General features: G+C 45.8%; 1 protein-coding gene across 1 annotated transcript; it reads right to left on the bottom strand.

The window, feature by feature from the left end:
* Positions 1-14,753: 14,753 nt before the first annotated feature.
* LOC120843070 lies at positions 14,754-20,896 on the bottom strand. Its single transcript, XM_040214284.1, has 4 exons — positions 20,837-20,896; positions 20,681-20,700; positions 19,997-20,548; positions 14,754-14,766 (listed from the first exon to the last, which is right to left on the bottom strand). The coding sequence occupies exons 1-4, from the start codon at positions 20,894-20,896 to the stop codon at positions 14,754-14,756; spliced, it is 645 nt and encodes a 214-aa protein (XP_040070218.1).
* Positions 20,897-21,439: the final 543 nt, after the last annotated feature.

The following is a 21,439-nucleotide window of genomic DNA, read 5'->3' as shown; positions in this document are numbered from 1 at the left end:
TGGATTGGTTGGATGTTTTGGAGAACCGAGCGTAATCGGCTGGCGTAGTTCTCGCAGTCAATGTCACTGCTCTTTTCAGTTGTCTGAAAAAATTCACCGGGTAGTCGGAGGGTAGTGCCGTAGACCATTTCGGCGGAGGAGCACTTAAGTTCGTCTCGCACGGCAGTGCGGATGCCCAGCAGCACCATTGGTAGGACTTCGGTCCATGGGTTTATTGACGTGTGCGCTCTGAGTGCCGCTTTCATCTGTCGGTGAAACCTTTCCACGAGCCCGTTGGAGTAGGGATGGTATGCTGTTGTTCGGATGTGGTGTGCACCGAGAAGAGTTGACAGTTTATGGAAGAGAAGACTTTCGAACTGTCTGCCTCTATCGGTTGTTATTGTCGCCGGCACACCAAAACGGCTGGTCCACATAGTAATAAATGTGTGGGCGACAGTCTCCGCGGTCATGTCTTTCATAGGCATTGCCTCTGGCCAGCGAGTGAACCTGTCCACGCACGTCAGCAGGTAACGATAGTCGTGAGACGGTGGCAGCGGTCCCACGATATCTAGGTGTACGTTGTTGAATCGGGCACGTAGGTCTCGCAAATTCTTCGCTAGCGGGTCAACTTACTCTGAGAGTCTCTTGTTTGATTGGAGGAGTTGAGAAAACTTCTCCTCCAAGGAGTGAGCTCCTGATGACTGGCCAGCTGCTGGTGGTTTTTGGCTAACTGCGGAGATCCCGAGAGCGGAAACATCCATGATTTTATCTGCCATCTGGGCGAGTGTTTCCAAGGGCTCCGATAATGTGGACAGGATCATGCGAACTTGTTGGGGAAGTCGCTGAAGGAATAGTTCCTTGAAGATGGATGCGTCGAGTGATTCGGCGCGGTCTCCCAGAAGTTGATGCATTCTGCGGAGGAGATCGGAAGGTTTTCTGTCGCCTAGCTCCTCTGTGGTGAGGAGCTGCTGGATGCGGCGTTGCTCAGATTCTGTAGTCCTCCGAGTTAACTCCATTTTCAATTTTTCGTATGGATTGTCTGCTGGAGGCGCTCGGAGTACGTCCCGGACGATGCTAGCGATGGACTGCGGGAGGGCAGCAACAACGTAGTCGTATTTTGACAGTTGCGTTGTGATACGGTTTTTTCGGAAGATGGACTCGATAATGATGAACCAGAGTTCCGAGTCCCTGGTCCAAAACTCAGGTAGCTTGACCGTGGCAATGCTTGGAGGGGAAATCTGGTCGCCGGTGGATGTGGATTCGGTAGCTGGCGGAGACATTACCGTTGTTGCTGAGGGCCGGGTCAGAGCTGAGGTCGCTGTTGCTGAGGTTTCGGGTCACCAATTTGAAGCGTACTGAGCTTCAACTAATTTATTTACACTATTTACATTAGGTTAAATCTGAGACGTGACGAGCCGATCTTGCGGGTGCCGTTGTTCCTCGATGTCTGTGCTGTCTCGAGCGCCGAGAGAGGCCGTGATCGCGCGGGCACTTCTTTCTCTTCTTTCGCGCTTCGCTGGGAGCCGCTACATACCTATAAGAAAGGCTCGTTTATAACGTATACAAAAGTTTTTCGAGCCAAGAAAGAGAGGATAATGCGCGGGTAAAATAGAAAATATGCCGGACTGCCAAGTTTACACTGCAACCCGATAGATGGCGACACTGTGTCCTCTCGTTGTAAGAGGTTTTAAGGAACCAAGTTCTATGAGATCGCAAGAGTGTGAACGGGCGTTAAGTTGTCAAGGATAGACTTCGTTCAGCCTTAAGCTGAGACACTGCCAAAGCTAAAAGCACGAGCTACTCCGCGCTTTTGGCTTTGAGACGCGAGTGCTCGTTCTCCAGAAGAACGACCTCGTGCTCTCGTGCTTGTGGCATTGGCTTAGGTCTCAGCTTAAAGGATCCACGAAACAATTTTTCTACTTAATACTACTTTGAATCACTCGGGGAAGAAAACCGGTTTCTTCCCCGACTCGCCGATAACCCCCTGCACGAGCGGCGCCAAGTTTTCCGAAGGAGGATACAAATCCAGGAAACGACATCACACCGAAATCTGATTTTGGTATTTCAGAAAGAGGGGCCGTAGTGCGTTCGCAATTGCGTTAAAAATATGTTTTACGATTGCCGTTATTAAATGTTATAAATATGTCGCCTATAAAGCTTCTAAATTTTCTTATTTTTGACGTCACCGGTCAAAAGAAGCAAGGAGGTGAGCGCGGGAAATATAAACGCCAAAAATACAAAGGCGCGCACGCGCGCGAGGTTTTTTTTTTTTTTATTTTGCGATGCGTTTTTTTTTTTTTTTTTTTGCGTGTCAATGAGTGTAACTTGCATCGTTTTAGACAATAAAAAATAATACGACCTTTGGGGTGTCAGTGCACCTTTCAGCGTCTACCTTTTTTGCGGTTTCCACGTCCCTCGGGGTTCGGGCAAGCCAGCGGGCACGGAGAGAGTAACTAAATATCAGTGCGTCATATTTTAACCGGACGACGCGGAAACCTCCTCCACCTACAGGGGCGACCCGCGGTTGGGTACCGAAGGCGCGCGATACGTGACGTCTTAGGTCCTGGGCTTATTACTGGTCAGAGCAGCTAAAAGCTTCTTTTTAGTCGAAATACAAAATATAAGTGGCGGGAACCCTTTCAGTTGTTTATAAAAGTAGATTTTGTTCAGTATTTTAGATCAGAAAAGAATCAAATGCAGCTTAAAAAGTACGGAAACAAGAAATGACCCGTAGACATACCCGGCACTAAAGTCACTGGATCGGGGGGCACCAAGCGGTGGAAAAGGCGGCGCATACTAGAAAGGAGTAGTGGGATCTGGCGCCGACACGGAAAGGTCCCGGATGTACGCGGCGGCGCTGCGGTCCGAAGTCCTTCGGCAAGCAGCCTTGTCTTGCGTTTTAAAGGGATACTTCAACAAAATTTGAAATTTTCCGGTCTTGATCAAAAATAGGTTGCATATGATCCACAATATCCGTAAATGACAATGTCACGTTTGTATTTTGAGCCTGGTGGCTCTATTTTTCGTTATAAATGGCCCACTTTGGCAAACGCACGGAGAAGGCCCAGCGGAGACCACGTGACATCCAACGCAATCGTGACTTAGGTCGTCTCAGGATGAGCAAAGCTACGGCGAGGCTGACGTCGAGAGGATGGCCTAGTCGTTCCAGCCACCGAAGCAGCTGCTTTTGTACGAATTTTGAGTGACGGGTTAATCTTCTATAATCTTCTAGGGGAACAATAGCGACTTCTGCGACACACAAAAGGCATTCTCGGGAAGAGGGGAGTTCCTCCTTCCCCTCTTCTCTCGTCGTGGCCGGGGGCGAGACAATCTCCGTCACTAGCTGTCAAGGTTCCTAGACGGGCATTACAAGCGAGGCGTTAGCGACATCCACAAGGTGCTCTTTGCTAATCGTTTAATTCGTTTTAAAATTCTTTTTCGAGACTTTTTTGACAAGATATAGGTATTTTCGATGTGAGACTGCTCCTTTGAACACATATAGACAAAAAAATGAGTGCCGAAATTTTCTTGTAGTATCCCTTTAACCGTTTCGCGGTATGGCAGCGCGAAGTGGCTCCCATTCTGAACTGATCCTTACCCCGCGTTCGCTGTCGTTTGTGACCAATAAAGTGTCATGCCAATATAGTGTTTAATCACGCAGAAAATGCAATGAGAGCCGCTCTGGCTGCCCGCTGCATACAGCCTATTCAGGACATGCTTTGGTGGCGCCCTCTCGCGCTGTCGACACGAAGTGCGGCAGCCGTGAGCGCTCGCTGAGCTCACTACCCCTCGTCTAGTTCACGGCCACTCAAGCAACAAAGGACGTCATGAAGGAGGTTATTTTTTGCTTGTTTTTGTAATTTTAATTTGACTATAACTTTTAAAATAACGCGAAATTCGATAAAAGAAAAGTTTCATTAAGTTACTACGTTCAGTGCGCTCAGGTTCGGTGCAAATTAAAAACCAGTAAAATGGTCCTTGCAGGGCACCTTTAAGTAATGGAACATCAGCACCCGGCCACCGCTGACAACAGCGTCAACCCGGCGTCTTTTTTTTAACATTTTTTAGGAAAAAAAAAACAATTTTAGGCTAGAGCGTTTTCTTTTTTTTACCTACAACCCCGATTCATAAACTACGAGTCTGATAAATGCATTATCTAAAGTCACCTTTTGTGAAAAGTTTCAATGTACTCCGTTTGTTGGTTTGTTTACACTAATTTCTTTGCGCCAGTTTCCCCCAAACGATGCTGGCTTGTCCCCTCTTTTTACGCCTGCTGGTTGAGTGAGAGCACTGTCTTCGTACCTTCTCTCACCAGGCGTCGTTCCTGCCCATCATGCACTCTTACCAGGGGTCGGTGGGGCTGTCTAACCCGGACAACACCCGCACCGAGGTGGATTCCCAAGCTGACCGAACTTCGGACAAGTGATTTCCTGCTTGACCGAATAAAACTCTACCCCTGTTCTAACCTTGGGTGCCGATGGTGCAGTAACGAAATGTGCAGAAACGTCAAGATGACGTAGCTATAGCTGTAAAGGGGAAAGAAACGAAACGAACCGGTTTTGGATTTTTTGGTGGCACTTCGCCGCGTGAAGCATCGTCCCGTGGTTTCGAAAATTTAAGGTATTCGAGTGTGGTCATGAATATCGGTCAGAGAGATTGTTGACCCTTTGAATGGACTGCATAAATCGGTTTCATAACGTATCGAACTAAGATTTGCTAAAGAGGTGGCCGAAGAGGGCGCATTAGCATATCAGAATTTTAAAAATAAAAAATGAAAGCCGCTTACAACTCCCTGTAACGCCGAATTAGAGCGCAGCTCTTGAGGAGGAGGAGGGAAGGGCACTGGGGGGGGGGGTTAAACTAACCAGGGGGGGTCACGTTACCTTGGGGGTCACGTGACCCCCAATGCCGATGATGTCATCACTGACGTCACTGATGACGTCATCAGTGACGATGACGATGCGGGTACCGATGACGTCATTAGTGACGTCACTGATGACTTCACCAGTGATGATGACGATGACGATGCGAATGTCGGTGACGTCATCAGTGACGTCACTGATGACGTCATCAGTGATGATGACGATGACGATGCGGATGCCGGTGACGACATCAGTGACGTCACTGATGACGTCATCAGTGATGATGACGATGACAATGCGGATGTCGGTGACGTCATCAGTGATGATGACGATGACGATGTGGATGCCGGTGACGTCATCAGTGATGATGACGATGACGATGTGGATGCCGGTGACGTCATCAGTGATGATGACGATGACGATGCGGATGCCGGTGACGTCATCAGTGATGATGACGATGACGATGTGGATGCCGGTGACGTCATCAGTGATGATTACGATGACGATGTGGATGCCGGTGACGTCATCAGTGATGATGACGATGACGATGCGGATGCCGGTGACGTCATCAGTGATAACGATGACGATGTGGATGCCGGTGACGTCATCAGTGATGACGATGACGATGTGGATGCCGGTGACGTCATCAGTGATGATGACGATGACGATGTGGATGCCGGTGACGTCATCAGTGACGATGACGTCGTCGGGGGGTCACGCGACATCGGCGGGGGTCACGTGACCTCGAGGAGGGGGCCACGTGACCTCAGGGGAGTCACGTGACTTCGGGGGGTCACGTGACCCCCCACGAGGTCACGTGACCTTGGTGGGGGGCTCGCGCGGTGCATTATGGGACATTTCCCATGATGCACCGCGCGGTTACGCCGACGCCGACGCCGACGCCGACGCCGACGGCGACGCCGACGCCGACGGCGACGCCGCTCAAGCCGGAAACGGGCCCCTAAGAGCTGCGCTCTAAAAGCTTGCATAAGTAAAGAGTGAAAATTAAGGTGTGGCTGTTGGCAAAAAGATAAAACTATACCCCTATAAGCAAAAGCGAGTCAACTGGCATTTTCTGGGTATTTTTTTTTTGGTAGTCCAATGGGCGGCACCATAGGGTATACGCTTTGTCCAGCTCGTTTTCATTAGACCGATAGCACTAAGCGTTCAACTCATGCCTGACGCCGCCATAACTGTTGTTCCCAGGACGCAGGCGCCAGATTATTTTTTTATTTATTAATTTCCTTACCTCTAAAAGCCCACAGGGGCATTACGTAGAGGGGGGTACAAACAATGTCATCAAAGCCGCACAATATTTTAATTGTATGAAAAAATAAAAGAAAACATATCACGCTAACAGTGCTCAATCACGCGTAACATGGTGCATGGTCATGCACACCAGGATGTAATAAATTCTAAGTGATTAACAAGTAATACAGAATAAATGTACAAGTGCTACAAAAACAGAGGGTACATAGAAAACCTTATAGTAAAGATTACTTAGCGATGATGAAATTAACAAGTGGAAACATAAAGGCACCAAACGCACGCGTGCTACTTAGAAAAAAATAGATGTCATAATAAAGAGCCACGTAACAATGAAACAAACGTGTCATGGTTTGTTTTCTGTGCGATTTCGCTTACCTACTCATTCCAGTCGACTATAGCCTGCAGAAGCGAGGAAAATTTATATAAGTTAGTATTTGTGAATGAAATATAAGCTTTTTGGGGTGATCATGACGGGGTGGAAATGCGGGGGGGGGGGGGATGATGTTGTTATCGCGAAATTTAGTTAAAGTGTGAAAGAGATCATGAAACTGCGACAACCTAGCAATATTGCTTATCTGCTGAAGTGTTTGTGAGCCAATTGAGACTTTAAGTTGTGTGACAGGTGGGTATTGTTTGGGTATGAATCAAGTTTCCCTGTTTCGGAGAAATTCTAGCCTGTCATTTAAATACTTTTGATGCAGGTTCCAAATTATAGATGCGTACTCTATCGTTGGCCTAATCAGAGCAGTGAATGCTAATAGTTTCGGTTCTGTTGTGACCATGTACAAATGTCTTCTCATAAATCCTAAAGATTGATTTTCTCTTTTAAGAATGTGGTATATATATGATTATTCCATGAAAGATTAGGACTTAGATGAACACCAAGATAATTAAATAACGTTACTTCATCTTATTTTGAATGTATGAGGGTGTAGTCATGCACGATGTAGAATGAAAGAACGGTTTGTAAATGTCATCGTTTTCAATTTTTCTATATTTATTTGCATTTGCCATATTTCACACCATAGTATTATGCTATTCAAGTCTTTTTGAATGGCAATGCAATCTGATTCATTTGATATATGACGGTATACCTCACAGTCATCTACAAACAGTCGAATTTTAGATGAAAGATTGTTAGGGAGGTCATTTATATAAGCTAAAAACGAAAGTGGCCCAAGAACAGATCCTTGTGGCACTCCAGATTTGACACTTACGGGGGGTGAACTTACGTCATTTGCTATTACGGTTTCCTTTCGGTTGTTGAGATATTCTCGAACCCACGCAATCACATTTGCGTTAATTTTAAGATATTGCAACTTTTTTTTTAATAAGACGACTGTGTGGTACACGATCAAAGACTTTTGCGAAATCTATGAAAACTGCGTCGGTTTGCGAGGATGCATGAATGTTGGTGTGCAGATCAGTTATCAATTCGAATAGCTGAGTTTCGCATGAGAGACCGCGTTCAAATCCATGCTGGTTAGGAAAAAGTATATTGTAACTAGCAAGGTGCTTCATCACTGATGAATAGATAATGCGCAGAGCAAGTCGTCTGCTTCTTGCGCAGGAGTCGCATGACGTCAGAACGACGCCGAGTTTTGATTGGCTTTGAAGGAAAGAATAGTGGGTAGACCTCAATGCTAGCTTCCTTGAGGTCTACTCACTATCTTTCAATCAGAACCAATCAGAGCTCGGCGTTCTGACGTCACCAAAACCCCTGCAAAAGAAGCAGACGAACTTGCGCTCCGTATTTGTTCTAAAAGTTTACATGAAACAGATGCTAGGAGTATGGGTCTATAGTTTGTTGCACAGTTTCGGTTTTCGGATTTATAAATTGGGACTAGATTTTCTCATTTCCAGTCGGTCGGCACACAACCGGTATCAAGTGACTGCTGGAAAAGGCTGGCAAGCACAACGCCTGACACAGGTTTAGTCAGTTTTAGTAGCTTAGAGTGAAGCCCCTCTATCCTGGGAAAAGTGGCGCCATTCATTGTTGTGGAAATGCGCTCGACACGTGCCGCGCGCCACTACTGGGAAGAGCATGGCGTATAAAATTAGCTCAATGCTGCGCTGTGCTGCCATGATCTTCCCAAGGGCTTCACGTTGCACGTGCCTCGTGCATCGACGCACCTTGCGCTACTTTTAAAACATATAGGGGCTTTAGCTTAGAGCATACGCCATCTGGCCCGGAGCTGGATTTTGTGGGTAGTCGATCAATAGCACCCATGACATCATCAATGTTTATACTAAAATCATCCATTTCAACACTTGATTGTGTGCAAGATAACTCAGGTAGAGGAAGTGCATCTGTGAACACTTCACCAAAAAAGCGTCGAGTCTGAGGCTGATTTAAAGGTGGAGAGTGTTTCGCCTCCTTCCTGGAGCAGAGGAAATTAATTTTTTTTTTCTTTGGGGTTTACTACATTAAAATTCCTCTTCTTGTCTTCTTCAACGACAGATTGATGTCTCCGATTTGGTGCTGCTCCCTTGGGTGACAGGCCCGTCAAAATAAGTCTGACATCTGTGTTCTGTAAATTTGACCATATAAAATAAAAGGCCGCAGGAGAAGTACTCCTAAAAGGTTGGCTGAAGTGCGCCACTTCAGGGACCCGTGTAGAGAGATCTTTATTCGTTTGAACAGATGCGCTCTGTAAATTTCGGTGTCGCCAGTGTGAGCGCGTGGTATCCTCGTCTCCTTTTCTTCTTTCTACTACCTTTGACGCGCCCCTCGTGCCTGGCCTGGACGGCACGTGCGTTCCTGTCTGATGCCTGTCTCATGCCTGTCAAGCCTTCAGCCAGTCAAGCCAGCCAGCACTAACTCGCTCTTAGCCCTATTACTTAACGTCTTTATTTAATGTAAATATACTTTCCTTATTCCTTTCGAAGACTCGGCCCTCATATCTTACATCTGGCGCAGTCGACTCTGAACCGTGAAAGCCTGCACTAGCCCGACCTCCAGCCTTGCCTCGATTCGCCTGGTTCCGCCTACGCCCCGTCATGAACACCTGCAACCGTTCTCGACAAGAAACCCGAAAGCTCTGGAACGACGTACTCCCGCACCTCGCGTCTTCGCAAAGCGTTAAGAACGCGCTTCGTTTCTGCAATTTCTGGTGAGCGGAACGTTTCGTAGCCCTTTGGTAAGCCTTGCCCGACACAGCCATGCCCGGCATTGTCTGGAATGAACTGGACGCAAGAACTATGTCGTTTCTAAGCGTCAAGCTTATTAAAGAAGAGCTCGCTGCACGTGAGCTAGACACTTCCGGCACAAAAGAAAACCTCATCCAGCGACTCGCCGCGGACATCGAGGCGCGCGGCGAATCTTCGCCTAGCCTGGGGGGCTATGTTGCGCTTTTTGGACTCCCAGGAGACTTGGAAGAGGGAAGTGACGTCAACGACTAGAGCAAACGCAGATTGGATGTTGACAGACGAAAACGAAATCAACACCCAATCTGCGCTTGCTGTGTCGTTGACGTCACTTCCCTCTCCCTAGTCTCCTGGGAGTCCAAAAAGCGCAACATAGCCCCCCTGGACCAAGCGTTGGCCCCTGCCGCTGGCTCTTTGGCACTAGACCCCATCACGCTGCAAAACCTTGCTGTTTTGTTGCAGCAGCTGCCTCGTCCTTCTACGACAATTACAACGCTACCCGACCTGTCCGCGACCCTCCCACATTTTGAAGGCTCGCCAAAGCAAAACTTCAAAGAATGGCTTGAGGACGTTCAACGCGTCCAGCAACTTGCCTTATGGGATGACGCCACCACCCGGCTCATCGCAGCAAGCAAGTTGAAAGGCACAGCACGAAACTGGCACCTCGCGTTCGGAAGCCAATACGACACGTGGCCAGCTTGGAGAGACGCCCTCAAAGAGACCTTCATCACAGGATGGACCCTGAGCCACTGGCAGGAACGGGTCATGGACGTGACTCAAAGGATTGGCGAATCCCTTCATCAGTACGCCTTCGCCAAATTAGGGATCATCCAACGCTGCCCGGTAACTCTGAGTGATCCGCAGAAGATCGACTACCTACTCCAAGGCATGCGGGACCAACATATCGTCGCAGCATTGGCAGCCAACAGGTCAACAACCGTCCAAGCCTTTCTTGCGACATGCACGAGCCTGGATAGGTCGGCCCAGCACGCCAAGCAAGCCCTTCGACTACTCCAGCCCAACCAAATCACCAACATCATTCGTCTAGGTCGGCTGGATCCGAACGTCCTACCCACCCTACGCGGCGCTCTGGCGTGACATCACCGTCACCCCCAGCCTCACGTCAACGCATCGCAGACCTGCCCACCGACTTGGAAGAGGCCAAATACCAAGCCATCTCGTCGCAATATGGAGCCCCAGCGTTCCGTAGTGGCCAAGACTTGTCCCAAGCGGTCTGCTACAAATGCAACCACCTCGGACACCTCGCTTCGAAGTGTACAACCTACACCGATGAGTCAGCCCAGGCATCGTCGTCGGCAGCTAGGGTCATGCCTGCAAAGCCATATCCACCTGTAAATTTCGGTGTCGCCTGTGTGAGCGCGTGGTATCCTCGTCTCCTTTTCCTCTTTCTACTACTTTTGACGCGCCCCTCGTGCCCGGCCTGGACGGCACGTGCGTTCCAGTCTGATGCCTGTCTCATGCCTGTCAAGCCAGCCAGCACTAACTCGCTCTTAGCCCTATTACTTAACGTCTTTATTTAATGTAAATATACTTTCCTTATTCCTTTCGAAGACTCGGCCCTCATATCTTACACCAGTCACTAAAAATAAACCTGCATTTGTGATGTTTCTGACATATACACTCGTAAATAAAGAAGTGTCGGGAAAGCTCGAGAGATCGAGGCAGGGTCTCGGGGCACAACGCTTATGGAATGGCCATGGTTCTGGTCTCAATCATTGACGTCCTAACATAACAAACTGGCGACAAGGTACACCGTCTAGGACTGACTTCAAGGAAGCCGCTCAGGGCTACGACAAGGGCCATGTCAACGCTTGGAAGCATCGAACCCTTCGATGAAGCGGAAGAGGACTGGCCAATGTATGCCGAAATAATCGGCCAATTCCTCATCGCCAACGATGTGAAGGAACCGAGACGAGTGGCGGTGTTCCTGAGCATCATCGGCGGAAGGACCTACGCGCTACTCAAGAGCCTCGTAGCGCCGTAAGCCCCATCAAGTAAGACCTATTTGGTACTTGTCGAGATACTCTGGGCACATCTGTCACCGAGGCCAATTGTGATTGCTGAACGCTTCCGCTTTCACAAGAGGGACCAGAAGGACAACGAACCCATCCTTGAGTATGTCGCAGCACTGAAGAAGTTGGCTCAAACCTGCGAATTTGGAACAGCGCTGAGTGAAACTTTGCGAGACCGCTTTGTATGTGGCTTATGCAATGACAGCATACAAAAAAGTCTGCTTTCAGAAGAGGATTTGGCTTTCAAGAGAGCGCTTGAAGTGGCGGTAGCAATGAAAGCCGCATCCTCCAGTGCAAAAGTCCTACACGGCTCAGGGTCGTCCAGCGCGGAAGTTCTTAAGGTGGGAAGCAAACCTTTAGAAAGAAAAGGTTGTTCACATTGTGATTACAAGAATCACGAGTTGGTCAATTGCCGCTGGAAGGGCCTGGAATGCAGAAGATGCGGAAAAGTAGGGCACATGCAAAGAGTTTGTAAAGGCTCAGCTCCACTGTGGCAAGGACAAGCGTCTAAACCCTTCAGTAAGCGTAACGAAAAGAAAAAAGATAAAGTCTGTAACTGTGAAAGATTCTGACGAAGAGATAGAAATGCACGAGCTAAGAAGCGCGCAATGATTCGTTAGAAATAACGCTATCGGTCACTGGAATTCCTTTGAGAATGGAAATATACACAGGAGCAGCAGTATCTGGTTTGCCATTACAAAAGTAGTAGGCTAAGTTTTCGCACCTCAAAAAGCAACGAAGTTATGTCGTCTTGAAGGCATTTAACGGAGCGAAGATCAAGCCGCTATGGGAAGTACAAGTGGCGGTGATGCATGAAGACAAGGAGTCCAACCTGAAGATGCAAGTGGCCGATTTCAAGGGACCACCTCTTCTTGGACGTGATTGGCTAAGAGTCATGAAGTTGGCCAACAACAAAGCAATACACTGTTCGGAAGAGATAGGAATACAAGGGATTGAAGGTCTGATGAATGAATATAAGGAAATATTCTCAGATAAGCTGGGATGCGTAAAAGGGGTTGAAGGAAAACTCAAAGTGAAACAATGAATGTCTCCATCATTTCAAAAGGCGAGGCCAGTACCACACGCATTAAGGGATGCTGTGGCCAAGGAACTACTGGCTCTACGAGAAAGAGGCATCTTGACTTCGCTAGAAACAACTGTGTTTGCTTCTCCAATAGACCTTTCCCGAAATTCAGTGACGTCTGGTGGCTATAATGGCAGTTTAACTTTGGCCGTACTAATGGCGGCAATGAAAATGGAGTTTGCCGTATTTTATCGGGCATCGTCACTTTGGCAAGTCAATGGCAAACGACAGTGTGCGCTTCACAGTACATTTCCTTTTTTAATCTCTTTCAGTTACGACATAAATAAAGATGCAACCAGTTAGAACGAAGCGTAAACCCACGTACACGGCCTAATAAAGTTTTACAAATCAAGGGGCTTTGGAGTACCTTGATGCTACCAACAGATTGGCTGGGCCCGAGCTAGAAATGAACACTTATGCAAATCTTGCTTTCAATTCCTGCTTCGCATCGTGCTAACGTCACGAATGTATAAGCCTCGAATTATCTGCTAAAGAGCATCTCCAACTTCTTCGTTCATCAGTAAACAGAAGGCCGCCATTAGTACGGCACATATGTCATTTTTCCGATGATGATGGTGATCAAAGTGGCCAGACTGAATTTCTGAAAGGGTCTATTTCAGTTAGATTTTCAGTTCCATAATCCAGATAGTTAAAAGTTATACTGGGTTTTTCGGTAGGGAATACATAGAATACTTGTGTCATTTAATGTTTGTGGTCCATTGTCCAGTGACTTTTTTCTCTTTTTATGGCGAATGATTATTGAAACAAAGCCTCGTCAAGAACAGCAAAACTTCTAATGTGACACGAGACGGTGGCACGAAGACACGTGCTAGAGTGGATTTCAGGGAACAGAAGAAAAAGAACCATGGGATGTTTGGAGCCCGAGTACGCCTGGCAGGTCGTCGGGGCCTTAGCAGTGAGTAACGAAAAAACATATTTTTTGTTTATTTTTTATTTTTGTGGTTGTACCAATGGACGACCAGGGGCTCCAGAAAGTACGCAGTTTTCGTCCACGTCTATGCGCGAAAACCGGATCATGCGGAAGGTCTCCATATCGTATTCTACCACGCGGGCTGATTGCCGTTCACAGCTTCTAGGGGCGAAACGTCTACGCGCAACTAACCGCAGAACCTGTTTCTGTAACTACAAGATTAGTTTTGATTTTCGTCCACGGCATGAACGTCGCTTTACTGATTCCCTCTCCAACAGGTGGTCAACGGCGCCGGGGTCATGGTCGAGACCACGGTCATGTTCATCGCGGCCCGTGCCACAGACTTGCACAGTGAGTCGCATCTTCAGTCACCTACTTTTCAACATATTTATTGCACATCCGAAGCCCAATTCACATAAAACTTTTCCAAGACAATTCTAAAGAAAGCTGCCGCTCATCCGGACTGCAGAACAAGTAAGACAGAACGCGAAGGTGATATAGGAAGGAACACAGAGCTGACTTCGTCCCTTTCTTTACCTCCGTGTTCCGTATACCTTCGTTTTAATTGTTATGCTGTCCACATTAACAAAAGCAATGAGCTAACGTCAGGGTGACATTAGAACGCAGGATATTGAAACGTTCCTTTAGGTGGTGCACATTCATCATAATAATATTTCATAAATGTAAGTTTCAAAAAAAGAAAAAAATTAGGCCTAAAAAAGAAAAAAAAAAATTTTTCTATAGAAAAGGCAAAAAACTCTCCCTCTTATATATATATATATATATATATATATATATATATATATATATATATATATATATTTTTTTTTTTTATGTTTTCTCATCTGTGAGTGGCCGTGTCACCCAGAAGGTTTTCACCGCTTTCGTCCCCGTAAGAAGGAGAAAATAGGTTTCTATGAGCTTTCATCTTTTCCCCTGAAATCTATAGACTGATAAAATTTGACTAATAAATTTAACACCTGAAGACATCTTTTTTATAAGCGTCAATTCACTCCGTTTATTGGTTTATGCATACGAATTGTTGTTATTACGCCCTCATAACGCTCGAGGACACCCTGTATACAGTGAACAACGACTTCGCTCCGCGCAGCCAATCGGACCGCGGCATTGGCCAATAAGAACACAGAAGGGCCAATCACGTAGCAGGAAGCTCTAAGAAAGGCTATATCGCGGTCCAAATGACCCTTTGCAAAAGTCGCCTTCTGCGCGCTGCCATCTTTGTCTGCTGGACTGTGGAACGCCTTTTGAGCATGCGCTCTTCCTCTGCTGTGCGGTAGATCCGACACTGCGCATGTGTCCAGAACTCAGTGACACAGCATTTTTTGCGCGGGGAATAAGCGATGCAAACGTCTATAGAAAGGCGTCGTGTTGATGTCAGCTCTTAAATCGCTACAGTGAAGGTTGCGCGAAAACGGGGGAAAAATATCTCACGCGAAATATCTTAAAGAAACATTGAATTTGTTTTGGTATTGTCATTTTAGGGCGTAAACTCAACCTATGTGCTCTAAGAGTTTAAAAAATACACTCACGTGTGACCTTTTTTCCTATTAAAAACCCGATCGCGGAATGCCCCTTCTTCTGAGACATATCACTCACAAAAAGTGACGGAGAAATTACAAAGGAAGTTAAAACTGGGTCCCCATTAACCCAAAGAGAAACCGAACAAAAGGCAACAAGTAATCCCTTATATGAATAAAATATCTCACGTGAAAAAGATAGCGGGGCGGTACGACGGGCCTGTCGTCTTCTCGGCGCCTAGGAAGTTGTCGCAACTTTGCCCCGGAGTGGCTCGCAGAGGAAACAAAGGTAACAAGAGTTCTGTAAAACACAGGAATAAGTATGTTCATTGTGTAGTAGCTGTGGTGTACCGAATCCCTTTGAGCTGCGGTCGGGTATACATCAGCCAAACTGACCAATGGGTCAACGACCGTGCGCGCGAACATGCCATGTCGCTGTGCTCAACAATGGGTAGACATCTGCCACTTGCACGCGTCAGTCGAATTTTGAAGATATTACGATTGTGGGAAAAGGGGGTAACAAAACTGCAAGGAAACTGGTGGAAGCGTACTTGATAGGAAAGGAGGGAGATAATTGTGTTAGCCAGACTTGGGTGTATTTACATAAAAAAGAAATAGCTTATCTTGCGCGTTGATGCTATAACGGTATGGTTGTTTACTTGGATGTGTTCTTTTCATTAAACATTCAATTGAAGTTCAGCGCTAGTCTTGTGCATTCGTCCCTTTGTCCTTGTGTTTTTGCACGCTGCTACCAGTTGTAATCATAAACCAACTCGCCTGAAGCACCACAATGGTTCAGTTTCATATGTCGCATATACGTCTTAGCTAGGCTAGGTGGCGCTAGGTACCGCCCTATTGATATGCTATAAAAATATTTTTATTTCCTTACGCCACAATTACACTTCGGGCCCTTCGGGCACCTTCATTATACACATATGTAGGTACATTACGCATACAACTAGCTTCAGCTGAACATATATATTGAGCGCATAGACATACACAGCACAACAAACATGAATACAACAGCACACCCGATAACTACTTCTGAGCTTTGCGTTTCCGCCTTTGATACTGCTTTTTTTTTTTTTTTTTTGAAAGTACAGATTGTTTCGGTGACTACCTGAGCAATAAATAATATTCCCAGCATGTTGATTTTTTTTCGGTAATGTCATACCTCAGATTATTTTGAACGACTCGGGGAATAAATCTTCTAGTAAAAACTAAACGCTCATGCCGTAATTATTTGAAAGCCAATAAATCAAGCCGCTCCACTGTGGTTTCAAGCCACGTGTTTGCTTACTCGCGCGGCTCGTCGTATACTGAAAAGAATTACATGAACTTATTTCTGATATGTTTATTGGACACATTTTTATATCAGAACTTATACGATATGAAAACATCTAAGAGCTGACATGACTGAAATTATGTATTGAAATGTAGTGATGAGCTAACAGGCAAGTATATATATTTTTTTTTATACTGTTAGCCCGTAGGGGCTGTTACAGGAGTGTAACAGATATACAAAATAGAACACTAAGTAGTACATATGAAGGCACATTTTTGAACACTACAACTCACGAAAGACAAGAGTACACAATTTTGGTAAATCACACTGAATACACAACAAAACATTTTTACGTATAATATCTTCTCAGTGCTAAAACTTACAAGAGCGTACGCTGCTGAGCGCGCAAAAACAACATCGAACAAAGGCTAATAAAAAAAAAAGAACAACAAGAACACATGAGCAGATAATAAATGGAGTCACGGAAGTCCCAATCCATTTAAGTATCAAAAACATATAATCTGAATTATCCAGTGCCAGAGGGAAAGGTTCGTTAGTATTGATTATACAATTTAGAAATGCATGTTTCAAAAGAAGCTAGGGTATCACTTAATACTATTTCTTCGGGGAGGTTATTCCACTCTGATATAGTTCTTGGAAAGAAAGAATACTTATAGGTATCATTATTTGGTTTCTCTAAATTCATTTGACATGGATGAGTACTTCTTAGATGCCCAGATACACGGGGCGTTGTATAGTTACTTGTATTAAGGTTAAACATTTGATTTCTCAACAGGAATAGGAATTTTAAACGAGCTATTTTCCGGCGATCAGCAAGGAGGGGAAGACTTAACTGTTTAAGCATTTCATTTACTGATTCGGTTATTCGATACTTCGACAGTACAAACCTAGCAGACATTCTTTGCACCCTTTCTAATTTGCTTATTTGGTAACTTCTAAAAGGAGCCCAGATAACAGAAGCGTATTCTAAAGTTGGCCGTATTAACGTTTTGTATGCAGCTAATTTTGTTTCAGGTGGAGCGTACTTAAGGTTGCGCTTAAGGAACCAGAGCTTTTTTTTGGCTGCGGAGCAGATGTTGTCAATATGTGCGTTCCAGCTTAGATCAGACGATATTGTAACGCCCAGATATTTAAATTGAGAAACTTTAGTCAAAGGTTGGTTATCAAATTCGTACACAAATAGAAGAACGTTTTTCTTTTTGTTAGTTATCACAGAAAAGACTGTCTTGTCACGATTAATTTTCATTCTCCATTGCTTACACCATTCTTGTACTTGCTGTAAAGAGTAATTTAACTGTACCTGATCATGGTGACAAGAAACATTTGTATACAACAAGCAGTCATCTGCGAACAACCGAACAGTAACATTAGGCCCTACTTTTTCCGTAATGTCGTTTATATAACACAAAAATAATACGGGCCCCAATACAGACCCCTGGGGAACGCCGGAGGGTACACTTACAATAGCTGAATTCTTTTTGTTTACTTGCACATACTGTATTCGATTTGTGAGGTAGGCTTTAATCCACAAAACAATGTTTTCATTTACCCCCAGGTTTTGTAATTTATGAATAAGTTCAAAATGAGGCACCCGATCAAAGGCCTTTGATAGATCCAAACATATCGCATCAATTTGCCCTCGATTATTAACAGCTTTGGCAAAGTCGTGTACAGTTTCAGCAAGCTGTGTTACAGTCGAGAGTGACTTTCGAAACCCATGTTGGTTAGAAAAAAATATGTTTGAATCTTCAAGAAACCTATACAGCTCCTTAGACACAATATGCTCAAGTATCTTGCAACAAGCACACGTCAGCGATATTGGCCTATAATTTTTAACTGAATGCTTATCTCCCGATTTGTGCACTGGCACGACTCTCGCTGTCAGCCAGTCCGAAGGTACTTGATGGCGCTCTAAACTTTTAGTGAAAATAACAAATAGGTACTTGGACACCCACTCCGCGTAACGCTTTAAGAATGCGTTGGGAATTTCGTCTGGTCCCGGTGATTTTTTTGTGTCGATCTCTAGTAGCAAGGCAAAAATGCCCTGCTCAGAAATAATCAGATCTGGCATAGCCGAGAGCCGCGCGCCTCTTATGTCATCAACGTTTTGATGTGTGTCGTCACTATCTACAAAAACAGATTGAAAAAAATTATTAAACACGTTTGCCATTCTGGCGGGATCAGTAATGATACGGTCATTATCGGTGACATATTCCACACCCACCGTGACGGCGCGAGATGACGCCAAAATTTTTGTGGTGATGTCCTCATAAATTGAAGCATGGATTCTGAAAAATACTTTTCCTTTGCGTCCTTTAGTTTACATTTCAGGGTACGCGATAGTTCTTGAATAAGTGTGGTATTACGAGTTTTTTTCTTGCGGCTGCGAGCTATCTTACGTTTGAGTTGAATTATTTCTCGGGTAACCCACGGGTTTTGTCTTGCCACGCGCTTAACCCTTTTTGGAACGAATCTATCCAGACAGAAGAAAACTACGCTTTTAAATTGATTTCATAGTTCATTTAAGTCTTCCACACCCTCTAGAGAAGAAAGTTGTAAATCTAAATGGTCGAGAATACTGACGTCATCGGCTCTGTTAAGGTTATACACTTGCGTGGTTAAGCACTTTGCGGTTCTGCACGTTGTTGCGACTTTGCAGGATAGCAATACCATTTTGTGATCTGACAGTCCGTCTTCAACGCTTACTTCATAATTTGTTAATTGTTCAGAGACAAAAATTAAGTCAAGTATAGAACTAGATGACCCAGTTATTCTAGTAGGTTCTTGAACCACCTGCACGAGATCATTACAAAAAGCGATGTCCAATAAAAGTTCGCCATTGTTGGTTTCAGTTGGTCCTGGTTCTAAGTCATCCCATTTAACTCCGGGTAGGTTAAAATCACCAGCAATTATCATCTTGGAGTGATCGGTCACATTTTGTTGTAGGTAATCATTAATAGCCTCCAGGAACGTAGTTGGGGAATCAGGAGCTCTATATACTCCACCAATCACATAGGTATGTCCACAAAACGTCATTTTGCACCACAAGCTTTCAGTATCAGTGCAGTCGGCCATCAAGATGCAGGCTACGTTATTCTTATAGATAATAGAAACTCCACCTCCACGGGATCCTCTGTCTTTCCTGATTATTTTGTAGGATGGCGGAAGAAGCTCGGAATCACTTATCTGGTCGTGCAGCCAAGTTTCAGTAACAACAACAATATGAGGGTTATGTACTAAAAGTAGCTGCTCCAATTCGTCCACTTTATTAACAAGGCTTCTCGCGTTCAAATTAATAAGCCGGAGGCATTCTTCCTTCTCAATTTTTGATCGTCATTTATTTTCCGACCGTGAACCCCGGGAATCCGTGACTTTTTCGCGACAGCCAACAGCATCATTCCAAATAAACGTCTCGTCACCGATCTGCATCTTATCGTGTACAAGCCTCACACGTAATCTTCGGGACCTTTCTTCACTTGCACTTTGCCAAAGATTCCGTCTCTTGTGTAAAGTAGCATGCGAATAATCATTGGACACCGATATCTTTGACCCTTTCAGTTTCTTGCAATTCCGGAGTACTTGAACTTTTTCATTGTAATCATACAGTTTCATGATGACAGGGCGACATTTACCTTCATTTTTTTCCCCAAGTCTGTGAATTCGCTCGACCGTGTCCACAGTCACGCCTAGCTGTTGTTCAAAAACGTCACTAATTACCTTAGTTTTCAAGTCATCATCTGTTTCGCTGCGAGTTTCGGGAATACCAAACACTATTAGGTTGTTTCTTCTAGCCCTATCTTCAAGATCTGTTATTTTAGTCTGTTGTATGTGAACTAGTTCTTCTAACTTTTGAACTGTTCCCCGTAGCTGAACAATATCTCGATTGCTCTTCTGGAGGGCGTCTAGAGCCGTTTCAAGGCGGGTGATCTTTGCAGCCATTTCGTCCTGTCTTTGTTGGGACGTAACCTGGTTTTTCTTCACTTCTTTAATTTCACTACTCATTTGCTTTTGATTTTCAAGAACTTGTTTAATCATTTTTTCTAGTGTTGTATCCGGGCCCGGATTTAACTCGACGTCCCCAGAAAGAAGCAAGAATAAATTATCCCGACACTGCAAGGCACAGGCAAAAAACACTCGTGGGCACGGCAGAACAATAATACATCGGTTGTCAGATTTGAAACACATGCAATCGCCTTCACTAACCTGTTGTATCACGAAAAGAAGGGGCATGTTAGATAACTTGTCGCTCGGACGGTTGCCGTGCCCACTGACGAAAGCTGCTTCGGGCCGTGCTCTTGTACCCTTTTGGCCTTGAGTCATGGTTGCTGCTTGATGTCCGTGCAATACGCCGATGCTGACGTGCGGTAGCAACGTTTGCGCTTGGTTTGGCCTTGCAAGTCTTGGAACGATGGTTGCCGCCCCCAACGCAGGAACGGGACATGCGGTGCACAGCAGCATCATCTGTTGTATCACGAAAAAAAAGGGGCATGTTAGATAACTTGTCGCTCGGACGGTTGCCGTGCCCACTGACGAAAGCTGCTTCGGGCCGTGCTCTTGTACCCTTCTGGCCTTGAGTCATGGTTGCTGCTTGATGTCCGTGCAATACGCCGATGCTGACGTGCGGTAGCAACGTTTGCGCTTGGTTTGGCCTTGCAAGTCTTGGAACGATGGTTGCCGCCCCCAACGCAGGAACGGGACATGCGGTGCACAGCAGCATCATCTGTTGTATCACGAAAAGAAGGGGCATGTTAGATAACTTGTCGCTCGGACGGTTGCCGTGCCCACTGACGAAAGCTGCTTCGGGCCGTGCTCTTGTACCCTTCTGGCCTTGAGTCATGGTTGCTGCTTGATGTCCGTGCAATACGCCGATGCTGACATGCGGTAGCAACGTTTGCGCTTGGTTTGGCCTTGCAAGTCTTGGAACGATGGTTGCCGCCCCCAACGCAGGAACGGGACATGCGGTGCACAGCAGCATCATCTGTTGTATCACGAAAAGAAGGGGCATGTTAGATAACTTGTCGCTCGGACGGTTGCCGTGCCCACTGACGAAAGCTGCTTCGGGCCGTGCTCTTGTACCCTTCTGGCCTTGAGTCATGGTTGCTGCTTGATGTCCGTGCAATACGCCGATGCTGACGTGCGGTAGCAACGTTTGCGCTTGGTTTGGCCTTGCAAGTCTTGGAACGATGGTTGCCGCCCCCAACGCAGGAACGGGACATGCGGTGCACAGCAGCATCATCTGTTGTATCACGAAAAGAAGGGGCATGTTAGATAACTTGTCGCTCGGACGGTT

The sequence above is a fragment of the Ixodes scapularis genome, unplaced genomic scaffold, assembly GCF_016920785.2.
Source record: "Ixodes scapularis isolate PalLabHiFi unplaced genomic scaffold, ASM1692078v2 PGA_scaffold1__304_contigs__length_218370807, whole genome shotgun sequence".
In the NCBI taxonomy this organism is placed as follows: Eukaryota; Metazoa; Arthropoda; class Arachnida; order Ixodida; family Ixodidae; genus Ixodes; species Ixodes scapularis.
Note: the sequence above shows the minus strand (reverse complement) of the source record. Positions and strands in the feature narration are given on the sequence as shown.